This window comes from Chiloscyllium plagiosum, unplaced genomic scaffold, assembly GCF_037043375.1.
Source record: "Chiloscyllium plagiosum isolate Xiang-an unplaced genomic scaffold, Cpla_swu_hap1 HiC_scaffold_9, whole genome shotgun sequence".
Lineage (NCBI taxonomy): Eukaryota > Metazoa > Chordata > Chondrichthyes > Orectolobiformes > Hemiscylliidae > Chiloscyllium > Chiloscyllium plagiosum.
The window spans coordinates 82,751,580-82,766,764 of record NW_028270147.1 but is presented as its reverse complement, the minus strand read 5'-3'; the positions used below and the strand labels follow the sequence as shown (position 1 = coordinate 82,766,764).

Sequence of the window (15,185 nt, the reverse complement as noted above, 5' to 3'; positions counted from 1 at the left end):
ACAGTTGAATAGCAGAGGGGAGAGAAGTATGAAAGATCTGGCAAAGACGAGAAAGGCTTTTGTGATCTATGAATGTGGCACAAGAGAGGAAGGTAAACTATGGACCACCCATCAGCAAAACGCCAGCTGATATATCCTTCGTTCTCAATGATTCTCAGACAGCCAGTTATCAGCACCTGCTATCCAAGGGATCGGCAGTTAAAGTCCTAAGTTGTTAGTGTCAAAGATAAGGCTAGTGACGTGTTTAGCAGAAAAATTAGATGCTCTTACTCAAGTTTGCATTGAACTTCAAAGGAATTGTGTGAGAGGCCAGGAATATTGATGCCAGAGTGGCAGTGGAATGGAGACTTCCACTGGCAAACAAATGGTATGCCTGCCATCTAAATCAAGCTGTATTCAAAATTACTCATCGATTTGTCTTTAGTTTGCCTGGAGTAGAAGAGACTGCACCTTCAGCAGTGTATAAACTCTAAGTTGGAAGAAGTGCTCATTTTAAATAGTGAATTTTAATGTTAGGATGTTTTTTGACTAGCAAAATTATAAGTCTTACACGAGAAGTGCCACATACCATAGTTGCAAATAGTGAAATTATACCAAACTTGCTCAGCATTTGGTATTTAAACATGTGCAGAAAAAAGATAAAAGATGAAACATTAATTTGAAACAAGATCATATGCACGCAAACTGTCATCGAGTTCAAGGGAAATAAAAGTGGGATGGAACATGACTTACAAATAAATTTTGACTTCAAATCAGAATGGTGGAAAAGAACTTGACTACGATATGCATTTGAGAAGATATACAAATGAACTTATAAGTGAAGCAAAAGTGTGTTAAGTATGCTTGAAATAGGAGGAGTAGGCCATTCGGCTGTTTGAACTATACTCTGCTATTTGATGAGATCATGGCTGATCTGGTTGTAGTCTCTATTTTCCTGTCTACCTCCTGTACAATTTATTTCCTCGGCAGTCTAGAACCTTTCTAACTCATCCTTAAAAATATTCAATGACCCTTCCTCCACTGCTCTCTAGGGGAGAGAATGCCATCAGACTTACAATCTTCGGATAATAAATGCTCTCCTTATCTCCATATTAAATGGAAGACCTATTATTATTAAAGTGCTCCTTAGTTCTAGTTACTCCCAAATGGAGTCATTTCAGCAGACACCCTAAACCACCTCTCATTCTTCTAAACTCCAATGGATACAGGCCCAAACTATCCGACCATTTTGGACAGCTTTTAATACAATTACAGTTCATTCTGCTATAACACACATTTCGTGAATGTGAATTCATTGTAACGTGACTGACGAATTGGGGCCACTGCTTCTAAAGTGTGAACTTTTAAAATGTGTGTTGGCTGTAACGCAATTACATTGCCTATACTTTAAGTGCTGTTTCTAAATTGCAATTTTTCTATAATGCAGGGTTGCACATGAACACAACCATCATGTTATTGGACCATACAAACCCTGCACTTCCTTGCTTTCATGTGCCATTCCACTTGCAATAAGTGACATTATTCCACTTGTATTCTTAATCACTTGTTATACCTGCATGCCTACTTGTTGTGTACCCTGATCCTTCCGTGCTGCAATATCTCCCCTTTTCAAGAAAATGTGGACACGTTCATATTTAGCAACATTACGATCCATCTGCCAAATCTCTGCCGACTCGCTTCACTTATCAATCACTCTTTGCAGGCTCATGTCATCTCCACAACTACATAAAAAATATGGATGATTTCCCTGGAAGTACTGTCCAGAGGAAACCTTGCGTGGTGATGTCACACAGCAAACAGAGTCATTCTTACCTCACTATAACAAATTCCAAACACTTTTATTTCACCTTATTTATTAACAATAAACAATTACTTTCAGCCATGTAACCTTTCTCTTTGTGAAACAGTACCAATAACAGTTTAGAGAAATTATGAAACAATTTATACGTTATAATTAAAAATAGAATAAACAAGGTATAAGAAGCTGAACTGCAGAGTATTCTTATAAAACGTAACAGCATGTTGAGAAAATGAGCTGCACCTAACCTTTTGAAAACATTACATCATTTTTATTTAACAGAAATATATTTTAATGCTTCGTGTGAAACATAATGAGAAAAGTGCTATAATTGCCCAATTCTAAAAACAATGTTGGCAACATTTTATTTTACATTACATCACGATCTTACACAAACCATTACTAAGCATGACAAATTAGCTCATGTAAAATGTGAAAACTAGGCCTTAATTATTAAGAGCTAAAAGGGCCTTTAAGAATATAAGAGTACTGTAAAATATAAAAAGTTAAGAACAAACACTGAGGGAACACAACTCAAGGTGAAATTCCAGAAACTACATCAAAATTATTCCAACAGAAATATTTAAATTAAAGCCACAAAGGTTAAAATCATCAATATAAGTGGTCAATTATTCAGTATTTACATTTGAGTATAGATGTCAAACTTTTTTTTAAACTGTGCATTAACATTGAAATTCAAACCAGAAGATTAATTATGACTGAAGAATTACTTCATAGATTTATCCTTTTCTTAAAAAAAACACACAAACTAGTAAATTCTCTCTATGGTAGCTTCTGACAATTGCAAATTTCAACTTTGTGAATAAAAACTGAACGTTGATCTGAATGATTCTTGTCAAATTTTCATTGGTAGCATTTGTTTTGACTATCACTGTTTTCAAGTTGGAATACTGCAGGTACACAACATCATATAATTATTTCCCTGCTTTTATTTACTTATGCAAAACTAATAACAGACCTTACTTCCATCCCATCACCACCACCCATTTTCTTTTCATCTACCAATTGAGAAAACACTGATTTACAATGACTAAAAATAACTAGAAAAATATATAATTTGAAAGAAATAAAATCAATGCATGTGACTACAAACCATCCTAATTTTACAATACTTATACACCTGGGATAGGATAAGAACATAAGAAATAGCAAGGATAAGCCATTCATGCCAGCTCATCATAGTCTTCGATTCCCTGATATTTAAAAAATCTATCTACCTCCTCTATAAACATTTTCAGTGATCTCGCCTCCACAACTCTCTGGTATAAAGAATTCCAGGCATTCACTACTCTCTAAAGAAGAAATTCCTTCACCTCTCATTTTTAAACGATTCTCCTCTTATTCTGTAACTTTGTCACCTAGTTAAAGTCTTCCCCACTAGTTAGAATGTTCTCAACATCTATAGGGATAGGACTATAATGCAAAATTGTTAAATGTCATCATTAATTAGTTTATTTCAAATGCATTTATTGTGACAGAACATATCATTCTTTAAAGATTCCTGTTAAAACAAAAACTAATGGATGACTATAAACAGATGTAAAACACAGGTGGTGTGCTTTCTAGCATTGAAAAGAGGCTTTAGGTAAGAAAACATTAATAAATAACAATGTTAGTAAGTGAGAGAAATTCAGACACTCCTGATGAAAACTAAATCAATTCTCTAAAAATGCAAAGAGAACATTTTTGGCCATAGTTCTTTCTACTTCTGGGTGACAATTAACAAGTTAAAGTAAATGGTGATAACATCAAGTAAAATAGCTCACTTATTTGGTATTCTCATTTTGTGTTGTGCTGATGCACATTCATACAATGACACAATATATACATATTGGCCAAATTTGTAGACCTGCACTATTCCCTTCTATTTCCATCACTTTGGAACTAAATTCTAAACCAAACTGTATTCATTCTTTGAAAAAAGCAACTCACTATTGATTTCTCTGGATAAACACCAGCACGAAGAAATGATGCCTTCCAACTCTCTACTTCCTCTTGAGAATCACAAGCAAGCTCCAAAACACGATAATCCTTGTAAACATTCCTGGTGAAAGCAAGAACAATGAGAAAATACCATTGAAACTGTATACTACGTTTTACTTGAAATAATATAATGCAGGTATATATTCACTTTTTATGTGTGTTACACAACTAAAGGTCCACATTTTACCACATTACGTGAAATGTACAGCATTCAAACAGGTCATATCAAGTAGTTCTTGTATTTATACTCTACGCAAGTCTCCTCCTATTCTATCTATCATACTCAGCCTTTCAGCATATGCTACTATCCCCCTTTTCTCTGACAATCATCTAGTTTCCTTTTCAAAGCATCTGAGCCTCAACTATCTACTGTGGTAGCAGGTTCCATATTCTAGCTACTCAATTAACGAAGAAATGTCTTTATCTGGTATTATAGCATAAATTTTGGTTCCTTCCGTAAGTGGAAAATTTTTCCCCACATCTAGCCTGTCCAACTCATTCACACATTGAAAACTTCTGATCAGGTCACCTCCTAGTCTTCTCTCATCTTAAAGTTATAGCGCTCCAAACTGTTCAGTTTTTCCCAACTAAATACTAATCACACTGGTCTAGGAATAATTGGTCATTTTGGAGTTAAACAGTTTGATTGCAAAACTGAAGTAGAGAAAGTGAAGTTTCAGAAGTTTTGCATTTGACAAAATGAAGGGTATAATAAGCAATTTAGAGCAATCTACTGCAATGAAACATAATACAAACATTAACTGCCATAATCAACTGTAATTTTGATTGAGATTATATTAATACAAACCTGAACTTGATGATTTCATGAAATAATTTATTTTCCAAGATAAGGGTAACTAAAACAAAGGCCCATTTTGAAATAAGTCCATATAATGCTTAAGAGGTTATAAAAATAAATTGTGTGAAGACAAAGCTGGTTAGTGAAGCAATTCTTCATGATACACAACTGAAGACACGAATAAAGTTTGCTTAATAGACAATTCATGAATTAATTAGAAAAGTCTTACTCAGATGAATTAATTGCAGTCAAGTGGAGAGGACACGAAGTCGAGCGAACATCTCTGTTACACAAAGTTAACCTAATATAATGATATTTGCACAACTCTTCCTTTCAGCTTTTGCAGCCTATCCAATGCTTTTTTTATTATTCAGAATTCTTCCATCTCAATGAGGAACTTCAGACGAATCCACAGCCACCAACTTGCTCTGAAAACTCTGCTCACAGTTTGATAGCTGCAAGAAATTCTACCACAGCCAAAAACAATTCAGTATTCAACAACACCTGAAGTCAGATAACCTGTAGTACAAGACTGCCAATTCTTTGAGGTAATACGTTATTTTGTAAAAGTGGTGTAATTAGGAACATTGATAGAATTGTAAATATTCAGAACATCTTTAAAAAGGGCTTCATACTTTAAGTTTAGCATTAGCATCTCAGTGGTCTCTGCTGTATATTTTGTTTCTACCGTGCGGTGCAGAGTTGCACAGAGTTTATCATAATTGTGCAAAGATGATTAAGCAATAAAGGTGATATGTATTTAGCATATCCCACAACAGTTTACATCCAAAAATGACTCCATCATAAAATGTTATTTCTGGAAATACTTTTCATATTTCATGATTTATCTCCACAGGCTTAAGTGAAAAGGAGGTTTTAACAACATCTTTTTTCATTGATTTGAGAGAGCGCTGTGGCCAACATTTCACCCAATAAGCAGACCATAAGTAAATTTCAGTGTTCAGCTACAAGTTAATATCGGTGCATTTCCCATTACTAAAAGTAATTTTTTATAGCTTATAAAGTACATGACTTTTATCAATTAACAATAATCTTTCAATTATAAATTATTCAGGTTTTTACAGACTTAGGTTTGTTCGACTGCTGAAGGAATAATCCATGCTTTGATCACCTTGAAATTTGGCTATTTCAATGCTTTCCTGGTTGGTTGCCCATGATCTTCAATCCAGAAACATCAACTCATCCAAAACTCTCCAGTCCATACCCTAAGTTGTACCACGTATCCTTCATAGAACACTGCTGCACTTACCGACCCAACAATGCTGTGGATTTTCAGTTGCAATCTTCCTGACTACCGATCTCTCCATTGTATTACCTCTAATTTTGACTTCCTCTCATCTTCTCAAGCCAAGAATTTAGTTCTGGTTTTTGCTTATTCCTAATTCTAAATGCTCCACCTATGGCAACTGTGAATTCAGCTACCTAAACCCTAAGCGCTAGAATTCCCTCCTGAAACCACTTCACCTATCTCTTCAGCTTGAAGATCTTCCTCAAAAGTTTACTCTTTGGCTTATGGTAATACTTCCTTTCCTGGGTTTCTGTGAAATGCAATGGGATACTGTAATATGTCAAAGGCATGATATAAATGGCAGGACATATAGAGATCCCCTGATCTTACTGATTAGTTTAAAAAAAAGTTTTATATTGGAGTACATTAAAAAATTACAAGCATTGTGGCTATCCCCTATTGAAAGCCCATTCTAATGCTATGCTTGTAAATAAGAAAAGGTCCCTGGGTAGCATATGCTCAGCCTTTTTATTAAACAATTCTCCAGCTCCCTTCCTCAGCTGTCGCACTCACTGCTTCCCATTCTCAACTCTTTTGCTCGCTGTTACCTCCCACCTTATTCTCCCACTTGCTGATTCCCACTTCTGACTATCAAGCGGAAGGAGTAAGCAGGAGAGTTAGGGGAAGGACGAGGAAAGTTGAGTGGGGGCGGGGGGGAGAGGAGGCGGGAGATCAAGGGAGCGAAGTGGTGAATAGCAAGATCTGCAGAGTCAGTGAATGGGAGAGTTGGCAGAAGTACACAGTGAATGGGAAATGGCAAACAGGAGCTAAGTAGAAAGAACAAAGAATATTACAACACAGGAACAGGCCCTTTGGTCCACCAAGGCTGCACCGACATGTGATGCCATTCTAAACTAAAAACCTTTTGCCTCTTTGCTGTCTCTATCCCTCTATTCCCTGCCTATTCATGTATCTGTCAAGATTCCTCTTAAGTGTGCCTCTCAAATCTCCTTTTATCTTATACCTATGTTCCCTGGTATCTGACATTTCTGCAAAAGAAAACCCAAAAGAACTGCAGATAATGGAAATCACAAAAACATAACAGCAGAAATTGCTGGGAAAACATAACAGGTCTGGCAGCACCTGTGATTTTGAGTTCAGTGACTCTTCTTCAGAACTGATGGGAGCTAGTAAAAGATTGGTATGTATCCAGAAGTTTTGGTGGTGGTGGTGGAGGGGTAGTAAATGATAGATGGATATAGAGCCCGATGGGAGATAAAAATAGCTGAACAGACAGAGGAGTGGGTAAAGGTCAGCCTGAGGGAATGGATAGCTGCTAATGTACATTTCTACCCTGGGGAAAAGACTCTAACTATCACTTTTACCCATGCCTCTCGCAATTCTGTAAACTTCTATCATCCTTTAAAGTTCAAGTGAAAGCAAATCAAATTTGCGCAATCTCTCCTCATGGATAATACCCTCCAAACCAGCAACATCTTGGTACACCTTTTCTTAACCCTCTTCAAGGCCTGCACATTCTTCTTATAGAATTGTACACAATATTCCAAATGTGGCCTAATTAAAGTTCTATATAGCTGCAATAAGACTTGCCAATTTTAATACACTATGCCGCAACCGAAGAAGACAAACATGCCACATGCCTTCTTAACCAACTGTGGATCTGTACACTTCGATCCTTCTGTATATTGATGCTAACTAAGGGTTCTGCCACTTACTGTATCCTTCTCTCCTACATTAGATCTTCCAAAATGCATCACTTTGCATTTGTTCGGATTAAACTCCATCTGCCATTTCTCTACCTAAGTCTCCAGCCTATCTATATCTTGTTGTATCCTCTGGCAATCCTCCCCACTATATGCAGCAATCCCAATCTTTGTGTCATCCACAAACTTATTAATCAGGCCACCTACATTCTCCTCCAAATCATTGATATATATTATTAAAAACAGGTGTCCCAGCACTGATCCCTGTGGAACACCACTGCTCACAGATCTCCAGTCAGAAAAACACCCATTCACCACTACTCTGTCTTTTATGACTAAGCCAGTTCTTACCAGCTCACCACGGATCCTATGTGAGTTCATCTTTCGCATCAGTCTGCCATGAGGGACCTTGTCAAAGACCTTACCAAAGTCAATATAGATAACATCTACTGCTTTGTCCTCAATCAGCTTTGTCACTTCCTCAAAATATTCAATGAAGTTTGTGAAACATGACCGTCCTCATATAAAGCCATTCTGCCTATTAAGTCCATTATTTTTCTAAAGGTGAGTAAATCCTATCCCTGAGTATTTTTTCCAATAATCTCCTGACCACTGACATAAGGCTCAACAATCTGTAATTTCCCAGATTATCCCTGCTGCTCTTCTTAAACAAAAGAACAATGTTGACTATTCTCCAGTCCTCTGGCACCTCTCCTGTGACTGAAGACAATACAATTATTTCATGCAATGCTCCAGCAATTTCATCAGCTGCCTCTCGTAATATTCTGAGATAGATCCCATCAGGTTCTGGGGATTTGTCTACCTTAATGCTTTTCTAAACACCCAACACCACCTCCGTTTTTATACTGACATGCCCTAGAATATCAACATATTCCTCCCGAGACTCACATCATGTCCTCTTCCTTTGTGAATACCGATGCAAAATATGTGTTAAAGGCCTCACCCACTTCCTGCAGCTCCATGCATAAATTCTCCCCTTAGTCCTGGAGTGGACCTACTTTTTCTGTCTTGCTCCTTATATATGCATAAAACATCTTGGGATTTTCCTTAATCCTTTTTGCCAAAAACATTTCATAGCCCCTTCTAGCCCTCCGAGTTCCGTGCATGCATTTTCTTACTGCTTTCTTTGAAATCTTTGAAGGTTCATCTACCTTCAGCTTCCACATCTTACATGTGCTTCCTGAATCTTTTTGACGAAGCTCTCAATTTCTCTTGTTATCCAAGGTTCCCAAACCTTGCCACATTTATCCTTATTTTCACAGGAATATGCTGGTCCTGAACTCTAATCAACGGGCCTTTAAAAGGTTCCCACATGCCAGACGTGGAGTTACCCTCAAACAGCTGCGCCCAACTTACATTCTCCAGTTCCTACCTAATATTGTGGCAGTTGGTCTTCCCCCAACTTAGTATTTTCACCCAAGGACTATTATCCTTATCCATAACTAATTGAAAACTTACAGAATCATGGTCACTGTTCTCAAAATACTTTCCCAAGAGTTACTCCAGTCCTCTGCCACCTCTTCTGATTTAGTAAGAGGTTTCAAGTCAGTCAATTATTTTTTGATGGAAAAATTGCATCAGGACTGCAATCTTATGATATGTTTTCGTATGGAAGAGTGCATTTCATTTGGCATGTTTTTGATCAGCGAGACATTTGTAGGAATACATTCAGAATGCAAAACAAGGGATAGTTGTGCTAAGTATTTTCAGACTAGAACAGTCCACATACACACACTCTCCAACATTGATGATTATCCTTCATAAAAATCAAACACTGTGATATTCTGACAATTTTAAGTGACTTACGCATTTAATTAATAAAAAGTTATGTTTCGTCAATAATATTCCAAGGCTGTTGCAAAGTCCTCATGCAACAAACTGTATATTTAACGGCTTATATTCTGAGGGCAAAAAGAAGCTCTGATCAAACTGATGCAAGACCCTCTATGAGAACATATGAATCTCTGCTGTAACTGTAGCATCTACATGTACTGTCCTCTGTACGTTGCAAGGAGGACAGAAATCTGTCAATAATTAAAATGGTTGAAGAGGAAACTCAAAAATTAAAACCATTTGAATTCTGGGATGTGCCAAGAATTTTCTCTTTTTCTGGGGGAGAGAAAAATTTTGTAAAATCTGATTATAGTTACAAAAATGCAAAAGAACATAATAACATGTACAAATTGCCATGCCCTTACTTTGAAAAAGTTATTTTTCAAGTATTTACCGAGTCATAAAATGCTGAATCCACCAATAAACAGTATTCAACAGTAAGGACATGCAAAAGGTTTTCATTTGCTATGTTAGCCACTTTAATTTAAAGCCAAGTGCCCGGCTTAGCATTGCTTTTTTTTTTAACAATCAACTTGACTTTAGTGAAACCAGATTAGCAGAACTAAAGAAGAAAATCTGGTGAGTTTTTAAAATAAACATTGATATAAGCAAAATTTACTCAAAAAAGTCAGACTGAGAATGGAAATGAAAAAAAAAAATCCAATTCCAAGTCTTCCAACAATGAATTATCCAGGTTAACACTTAGGACATTAAAAGAAACTCTCAGCACAAGAATGTGAAAAAAAAAAATTAACCAAATGAAAACCATTTAAGAAATGGAAAGAAGGCATTTTGCATATTTGGAAAGAGAACAAAGATATCTTTAAAACCAAAAGAGTGTACATATTGTTTTCATTAGTTTCAGTGTTAAGATTAAATGCACTGGGATGAGAGTTCCCAACTCTAATTCTAAAAGAGTCGCTGGAATCTCCTTTTGTACAGCAAATTTGAACTCCTGTAACATTTCTCATGGGTTGTCTGTGATCTAGAGCACAGTTAAGATATTTAGATGTTACCCTGGTCTATACTTTTGAAGCTACTTTTCAGGTATTCCCTGTGGGTAACTAGTGTAAATGAGCACATCCTGAAGTCAATTAAAGTTTAAGTATTGTTGCATCTGAAAGTCTGTGCAGCTGCTTGGCTCCCCTTCTTGGGAAAAGGCCAGGTTATCAAAAGGTCAGAAAAATCAGCAAGACACGAATAGCGCTTTTTTTGGTCAGTTTTTTAAAAACTCCAATTGTTAAATTGTGATTTGTTGGTGATTTGTACAAACATGATATCTAAAGTGCCATAAAAATACACTGGATGTAAGATAGGTATTAATTGTTAGCAATTCCTTCTGTGCTATTGGTCTTAGTTAGAGCTAGTACTGTTATAAGAAGGTGCTGAATTACCTTTCGAGAGAGGAATTTACATCTCCAGTTAATACATTTGGAAAGAAGCTTGCAAGAGTTCTGTCCAGAGACAAGGGGTAAAATTATTTAAACTGATGTCTAGAAAACAATGTTTTTTTATTCCCTAATTGATAAATTAGTTGTAGAAATATTTCATTTGTATGAGACAGTCTGAATTTTCAATTCAGAAGACTTCAGAAAAGTTCAATACTTCATTCTGTGTTGGTGAAAAAGGCGAGACGTGTTGTTGAAACTATTTATCTTGTATTCATTGCGAGAGTTGTAAGAATGCCAAATTTCAAAGTGAACAATTTATACTGCTGAGAAAAAAAACGGTGAAAGTCAGCAGGTCTGGTAGCATCAGTGAAGAGAGAAACAGAGTTAATGTTTCCAGTTCAGTGACTCTTCTTCAGATCCTGGTCATATTCCGTTTGCAGAGCTCAGGATCCTGTGTATGAATATATGTAGATCCCAACAAGTATCAGTAAGCCACATTGCAAGTTTAGCCCCAGCTTCTTTGCAAATAATTTAGAAAAAGTGAAATTATTGTTTTATGTTAAGTCAAAAAGACTCCAACCTTGAGCATATTTGGTTCACATCTGGCTCAATCATGTCAAGTTTTTCCCAGCCCGTCTCTTTAGCAAAACCAATCCCCACTCTCAGATTACCTTGTAATAAAACCCCAAGTTTTTTTTCACCATTGTAAGAGATCATTAATGTGTTTTCATTTTTGATCATTGACTGAAATGGAGGTTGGAGATTGCTATAACTGGAATGCCAGGAAAGATTTGAAACTTGAAAGTCAAGTACTGAGTTATTCAATGCAGTTACTTGGAGTCATAGACCTATACAGCATGGAAACAGATCCTTGCTGACCAGATAATAAGTCCCATCCTATTTGCCAGCATTGGGCCCATACCCCTCTAAACTTTCCTATTCATGTACCCATTTAAATGCCTTTTAAATGTTAAAATTGTACCAGCCTCCACCACTTCCTCTGGCAGCTCATTCCATATGTGCAGCCAAACGTACAAATTTTACCAAATTATACAGAATGTACAGCACTCAGAAACAGGCCATATCAAATAGTTCTTTCTATTTATACTCTACACAAGATTCCTCCCATTCTATCGATCATACTCAGCCATACAGCATGTACTATTATCCTCCTTTTCTCGGCCAAACCTGTCTGGTTTCCTTTTGATTCTTTCCCCTCTCAACTTAACCCTATGCCCTCTAGTTTTGAACTTCCCCACCCTAGGGAAAAGACCTTGTCTATCCACCCTATCCAGGTTCTTCATAATTTTATAAACCACAATAAGTTCACCCCTCAGACTCTGACACTCCAAATGGAAGCAGCAAGAGGGAGAATTCAAGAGTGAATGGTACAAAGAATCCTCTGAGTTAGAAAATTGTGCCTGACAACATTCATATGATTGGCTGAGCTGCAGGATGTTAAAAGGATGTAAATACCAAGAGCTGCAAAGTGAAAGAAAAAACATTGACATCCGATAGACAGAAAGCATCCGTTGCACCCTCTGGGAAAATACAAAAAAAAACAAGAATTTTTAGTATAAGAAATTCATACAAGAAAAGACCTAAGTGCACCTGATCAACTGTAGAATCAATGAACGTCTATCACCTTGCAGACCATAGCAGATCACCATTGCAAAATCAAAAGGACTTGGAGAAAAATAATTTTCCATCTTCTGGTCTGCATTTTTGATCTTAGGAAATTTGTTCATTCTGTCTATATTCTTTCTCCTTCCATAGTATAAGTGTTGAACTGTTCGTTTGACTTAAACTCCTTGAAAGTAGATCGCAGGTCGACAGGATAGTGAAGAAGGTGCTTGGTATGCTTTCCTTTATTGGACAGACCACTGAGTATATGAGTTGGGAGGTCATGTTGTGGCTGTGCAGGACATCGGTTTGGCCACTTTTGGAATGTTATGAGTAAATTCTGGTCTCCTTCCTATTGGAAGGATGTTGTCTAACTTAAAAGGGTTCAGAAAAGATTTACTACGATGTTGCCAGGGTTGGAGGGTTTGAGCTATAGGGAGAGGCTGAATAGGCTGGGGCTGTTTTCCCTGGAGCGTTGGAGGCTGAGGGGTGACCTTATAGAGGTTTATAAAATCATGAGGGGCATGGACAGGTTAAACAGACAAGGCATTTTCCCTGAAATGAGGGAGTCAGAACTAGCGAACGTAGGTTTAGGGTGAGAGGGGAAAAATTTAAAAGGGACCCAAAGGGGAACTTTTCACGCAAAGGGTGGTGCATGTATGGAAGGAGCTGCCTGAGGAAGTGGTGGAGGCTGGTACAATTACAATATTTAAAAGGCATCTGGATAGGTATATGAATAGGAAATGTTTAGAGGGATATGGGCTAAGTGCTGGCAAATGGGACTAGAATAAGTTAAGATACCTGGTGGGCATGGACAAGTTGGATCGAAGGACTGTTTCTGTGCTGTAAATCTTTATGACTCTAGGTTGCATGAATTAAAAATCCTTTTCCTGTTCTTGTTAAAATAAATAGTTATTCTCCACTATTCTGAAGAAACCTGGTGTGAATTGCTTTCGTCCTAAGTTCCAGTCAGACAGGCAAATTGGTCATTTTGGTGATCTCATTGGAATTTTATACAATTTGTGGATCAGTGGTGCATTTTATTTTAATAACTATTCCCAGTGAACTTGTCACACTCCTACCAAACAGCTTTTTCAATCTCTCTTCCCTCTCCCATACCCACAGTTCTAATACATATACTAAAGCCACGGTCTTCTTCATCACCACAGCAGAACACATTCAGCTAGTTTTTATTTATCTTATTACTTAATATTGTGTTAAAACTGGACCCTCTTCTCCCATCACCCCACCATTCCAATTGTGAGTCCTAATTCTATTTCTTTTCCTCCCATCTCTCCCATGCTGTCAGACCTAAAAAGTAGTATTAAACTGCTTCAAGGACAAAGAAGAGTTAATTGGGTAAGAAATTAGAGTTAAGTTGGAAGTGATACTTCATTGGGATTGAAGTAACTGTAAAACATATTGCTAGGAAAAGGATTGAACCTACTGTTTATTTTAAGACATTGCTAAACTGCCGTGTGTGTGAAATAAACTTGTTTTTTTTTGTTAAAGGAACGTTTGCAAACTCACACGAGTATGTACAGTGACTGCCCATCATGGTAATGAAACTGCAAAACTAAAACTTATGATCTATCAAGCCATGTTTAAATCTATGATCTGACTTGTCCAGTATTACCATCAGCTCAGATCATAACACAGGCTAATACTCTGGAAGTATGACTTCAAAAGCCCCCATGGCACTGAATTTAAATAATTCTAAACTTGAATGTCAGCCTCAGTAATGGTGATCATCGATTGTTATAAAAAATCCATCTGGATCACTAATATCCTCTAAGGAAGCAAATCTGCCATCCTTATCTGGCTTGGCCTTTATATGACTTCAGACATACAGCAATGTGGTTGATTCTTAACTACCCTCTAGTAATTAATTAGTTCAAAGGCAGTTAGGAATAGGCAACAATGCTGACCTTGCCAATGACACATTAAAGAATAAAGGACAAAAAGTAAGATGGGCTTTTTCTATGCTATAAATACTTTGCAAATTTGTCAGATTCTATGTTCTTTCACTGTGTTGCATGATCCCTCCAATCTTCTGCACTCAGTACTGTTCAGCAGCTGACCACACACCCTTCTCCTAAGGCTTTCTGGTCTTGCTGAGAGCTGGGTGGGGCAGGGAGTTGGGAGAATTGCCCTTGTTTACTTCCAATTATGTCACAACCACAGAGTTATCCTCAGAAGTGGTTGATGAGCTCGAAATTTGTACAGTTCCTTTATAGCCCTGTTTTAGTTTGAGTGTTACAATTTTAAAATAACTAGCAGCACAGCTTAATGCTTTAACAGATACATAAGACCATAAGACATAGCAGCAGAAATTAGGGCATTTGGCCCAAATTTGGTCTGCCATTCGATGATGGCTGACAGGTTTTTTAACCCCATTCTCCTGCTTTCTCCCCGTAACCTTTGATCCCCTTGACAATCAAGAACTTATCTATCACTGTTTTAAGATACTCAATGACCTGGCCTCCACAGCATTCTGTGGCAATGAATTCCACAGATTCACCACTCTCTGGCTAAAGACATTTCTCCTATTTCCATTCTAAAGGGTTTTCCTTTTACTCTAAGGCTGTGCCCTCGAGTCCTAGTCTCTTCTAGCAATGGAAACATCTCCCCAGTGTCCACTCTGTCCAAGCCGTTCAGTATTCCGTAAGTTTCAATCAAATCTCCCCTCAACCTTCTAAATTTCATTGAATATAGTCCCAGAATCCTCAAACATTCCTCAATG

At 37.2% G+C, this 15,185-nt stretch overlaps 1 protein-coding gene and 1 long non-coding RNA gene across 4 annotated transcripts in view; one reads left to right on the top strand and one right to left on the bottom strand.

Moving 5' to 3' along the window:
- LOC122554598 (dynamin-3-like) overlaps positions 1 to 15,185 on the bottom strand; it is a 215,331-nt gene that overhangs the window by 45,485 nt on the left and 154,661 nt on the right. For both annotated transcript variants that reach the window (XM_043699882.2, XM_043699891.2), the window contains exon 17: positions 3,752 to 3,863. In XM_043699882.2, coding sequence (XP_043555817.1) covers positions 3,752 to 3,863 — 112 coding nt within the window. The remainder of the gene's footprint in view (positions 1 to 3,751; positions 3,864 to 15,185) is intronic.
- LOC122554599 (uncharacterized) overlaps positions 1 to 15,185 on the top strand; it is a 70,235-nt gene that overhangs the window by 17,387 nt on the left and 37,663 nt on the right. For both annotated transcript variants that reach the window (XR_015758198.1, XR_015758197.1), the window contains exon 2: positions 4,976 to 5,149. This is a non-coding gene — a long non-coding RNA (uncharacterized LOC122554599). The remainder of the gene's footprint in view (positions 1 to 4,975; positions 5,150 to 15,185) is intronic.